The sequence below is a fragment of the Pundamilia nyererei genome, unplaced genomic scaffold (genome assembly GCF_000239375.1).
Source record: "Pundamilia nyererei isolate P.nyererei 1_Seehausen unplaced genomic scaffold, PunNye1.0 scaffold00050, whole genome shotgun sequence".
Lineage (NCBI taxonomy): Eukaryota > Metazoa > Chordata > Actinopteri > Cichliformes > Cichlidae > Pundamilia > Pundamilia nyererei.
This window is the reverse complement of record NW_005187451.1, coordinates 2,715,841-2,719,670: the sequence shown is the minus strand read 5'-3', so window position 1 is coordinate 2,719,670 and position 3,830 is coordinate 2,715,841. Positions and strand designations below refer to the sequence as shown.

The 3,830-nt window shown below is 41.7% G+C and overlaps 1 protein-coding gene across 1 annotated transcript in view; it reads left to right on the top strand.

Moving 5' to 3' along the window:
• LOC102202580 (toll-like receptor 1) overlaps positions 1–2,777 on the top strand; it is a 14,242-nt gene extending 11,465 nt beyond the window's left edge. Inside the window, exon 4 of the mRNA XM_013910857.1 lies at positions 1,763–2,777. Within this exon, the coding sequence (XP_013766311.1) occupies positions 1,763–1,817 (55 nt within the window). The 3' untranslated portion in view covers positions 1,818–2,777. The remainder of the gene's footprint in view (positions 1–1,762) is intronic.
• The last annotated feature ends 1,053 nt before the right edge of the window (positions 2,778–3,830 follow it).

Sequence of the window (3,830 nt, the reverse complement as noted above, 5' to 3'; positions counted from 1 at the left end):
GATACCGTAGCCTTATTTAGACTTTACAGCATTTCTAGTAGATAATTGCCGAAGGAATAAGTTACGGTTTGGGAGGCAGATCCTCGTGTACTAATGAGAGGTTAATGAATTGAAAAAGGCAGAGTGGGGCACGAAAACGAGAACAAACAGATTTTAGTGCAGGGGGTTTATATAACCAGAGAACCTGTGAGGTCTGATCCAACTCCTGAAGTTTACATGAATAATCTCCAATTCACAAGCTGAGACCACACACTCGTTTAGACTCGACAGCACTTCTGGTAGATAATGGATGAATTGAGGCTGCAGCTGGGGAAGTAGTGCACGACTGTTCATTTGTTTAAAGGCCCTCCGGTTGTGAATCAGAGTAAACAGAGTATCACTGGTATTTAAGGTTAACTGTGTTTTACTTTGAGTTGATCAGTTTACATGTTCCACTTTCTGTGTTTCAGATTTTTCATCTGCAGATTAACTATTTTCACAGAATAGTCAGCTGTTCAGCATCTGCTGCTGGTTTAGGAAACACACCCAGGTTAACCCGTGAAAGTCACAGTTTAATATAACATAATGCCATTGCTATATTCTGCAAAAAGATAAGCAAATTTATCATCTTTGCTCAGCTCAGAGCTCAGTGAAGGATTCCCCTTCTTGGGTTTTCCTTTTGACCCAGGTGTCATCACTGTACGTGGCCAGGTGCTGTCCCTCGGCCTCACAGTGGGTTGACCCGACACTGTGGCTGATTGTGACCCACACCCGTTTTCACACCTTGGCTTGTGTGATTAGGTAGAGGATCAATAGGGGGTCCATGACCCTCTTGGGGGGACACTCCCATAGGACGCCAAATCTGGGACTCGCCACCACTCACCGCTCTTAGAACTGAAGAAGCTTCTCAGATGAAACGTCTTCGAGGAGTCTGGACGCTTTTCTTTTCCATCTTCTTAGACAATTCTGGAGAAAATATAATCAGATACCATCTCTCCTGTGGACTTTTCAATGTCTACAGTCTCAGATGAACACTGAGACTCAGACTAAGGAACATGAACTTGACACTGGGACTTGGACTCAACAGACATGGAGACATGACAGACTGGGGGGAGAAAGGGACAAAACACAGGAAGATGAATACGGGAGAGAACAGACGGACAGGACTGCTAACGTATTCACAGACACAGAACATGACCGGGGCAAAGAAGGTAAACACGGGGACACTGATGACAGGACACCGAGACGAGAAAGAGAAAGACTGGACCCTAAAGGGAACTAACATAAAAAACAAGAAATCAAGAAGAAACTCAGAGGCACGAGAGGGAACCATACTAAGGAACTAGAACAGGGGTGGGCAATCTCAGTCCACGAGGGCCGGTGTCCCTGCAGGTTTTAGATCTCACCTTGGGTCAACACACCTGAATCACATGATTAGTTCGTTACCAGGCCTCTGGAGAACTGCAGGAGCTAATTTAGCCATTTAAATCGGCTGTGTTGGTTTGAGGACACGTCTAAAACCTGCAGGTTTAGTGAAAATAATACATTCATTAGGAGTTCTCTGTTTGTGGCATAAAGTTCAGTCACAGATCTTTCTGTTCACTTGCTGAAGGATTCACAGAACTTTAAAACTAGCGTGGATCTCTTTAATCTCCTGATTTTATTCTCATCCCAAACATTCATGACAACCAAGAGCATTAGTAAACACACTAATGAATTTTATTTTGTTATGATTTGACATTAATTGCAATACTTAAACATTTACCCTTTTCTCCTTTTTCAGATTTACTCAGCAGACACATTATCTCATAATGCTCCAGCCCTTCTGTCTTCATTAACTAGCTCAGACACTGTAAGGTGGTCGGTTGATGCTGATTCTGGTGTGTCCTTTGATTGGTGGAGGTAGTCAAAGTTAACATTGTCGGTCCGTGTCCTCGTGTGTCTCTGCAGACGTTGCTTATATCACTTTGACCAAACAAGAAGCTGCTTCTTTACCTGCAGCGTACAATGGGAAGCCACACATTTTTGTTTGCATGGAGTCATGCATGGAGCAAGACTGACAGACTGCAATACTGAAGATGCAATCAAGGAGTCCAATGAATGAAAAAATACAAAAGCTGCACGTGCTGCCCACCTTTCTCATAAGCATCAGTTTTTACTGGGCTTTATTTGATGAACTGGCCGAGCCCACACCCCCTCACATGTTCAGCCGTGTACACAAAGGCTGTGTAGAAAATCAGCTTCACAAAATCAAACTTGACACTCAACAAAAATGCCGGTTTGAAATAAAGACGTCAGTGGTCAGAAACAGGATTACATAGATTACTGTGTTTAATGTACTAAAAGTAATGTGACGATTCTTTCTCAGTTAACATTAGTCACAGCACAGTGGGAGAAAAGTACACTCGCAGTCAACTTACCTGGACGTTAAGCTGTTCAGTGCTTCAAGAACTTTTATCAGCGTCTCTTTCTTTTCACAGACTCTTATATTGGTTTTATCATATTGAGATCAGCGACCTATAAGGACCTCACTGTCTATTTTCTGGCAGCTAAAGCAGTTGTTTATAAGTAAATGTTGTTTTGCCAAAGTGTGTCGGCGGGTGCTCAGATTCCTCTCTGATGCTACTGCAAGAGCAAATAAAAACAATTCTCAAACCCTTTGCACAGTATTGTTTATGGCCAGGTCACAAATGTTTCCTAGTTTTTCTCTTAAAATTGGAAAAATATACGGTGACTGAAAACTGTGGCTCGTGTTAGCTGCATTAAAAATGCATAGAACATTAATGTGGATTATAAAAATCTAAGAAAAACCTGCAGTCAGCTGAGACTGAAGACGTCACCTGGATGAGCGACGAAACGTTTCTCCCACTGAAAACATCCAGATGAACAGAATCAACAGAAAAACTACTTTATTTGCAGTATTTGATCATAATTTCATTTGTTGGCCCATCCTCTTTGGACGACTGTCTTTTTAATGTTGACTGACACTGAATTATTTAATAAAACAGTTTATATGTGATGACGACGTCTGCCTAAACATGTCTTACTTTTGCTTTTGCCGTGTGTCGGACATCATGAGGAAACCGACATGGACGGAGCATGAAACTGTCTCCACACTGCAGTGGGTTTATAATATCAAACCGCCCATCCATACACACACAGAGAAAACCAAAAAATCAGACGGTCATAATTCATATAGATTAAGTGAAAATAGCCATCGTGACATCACCCACTGATTTGATACGATCAGTCAGAAGCTTGAGTTTGGAACCTTCATCATTAACATCTCAGTTTATTGGAGCAAGAAGCTTATTTGAACCATTGTACACATATTTGTTTATGATGTTTCAAATCTGAGTTACATAAGGTTGTTTTAAACCAGCAATGATGAGACTTACAGTTAGGATTAGGGTTCAGAGTAATCCTAATTCATAACGGCTTCATTTCCCGACAGAAGTTTGCTTTCCTTTGTATTTGTTAAAACATTGGTCCATTGGAGCCAAAGACACTGGAGAGTCATTGGCTATAGCAGCCTTCACTGATATTGCACTTTAAGGCCTCATTGATCCAGCTTGATGGCGAGGTTCATCTCACACGCACAGCTCAGACGGCGCCTGACACTTTACGTGTGAATTCAATGTGGAGACAAAATATTTGTATCTGGAACATGAATTTACAGCCACACAGTTTCATCTGCTATGCTGTGTCTGAAATGATTCCCTTTCAGCCTAATCAGCTGTGACCCACCTTTGATAAGGATATTATGTGAGGCAGCTTTGATATGATGAAGCAACAAGCATACCAAAGGTTAATTCTGTTTGTGTCTGTGAAGGTTCTCGGACATCCAGGTC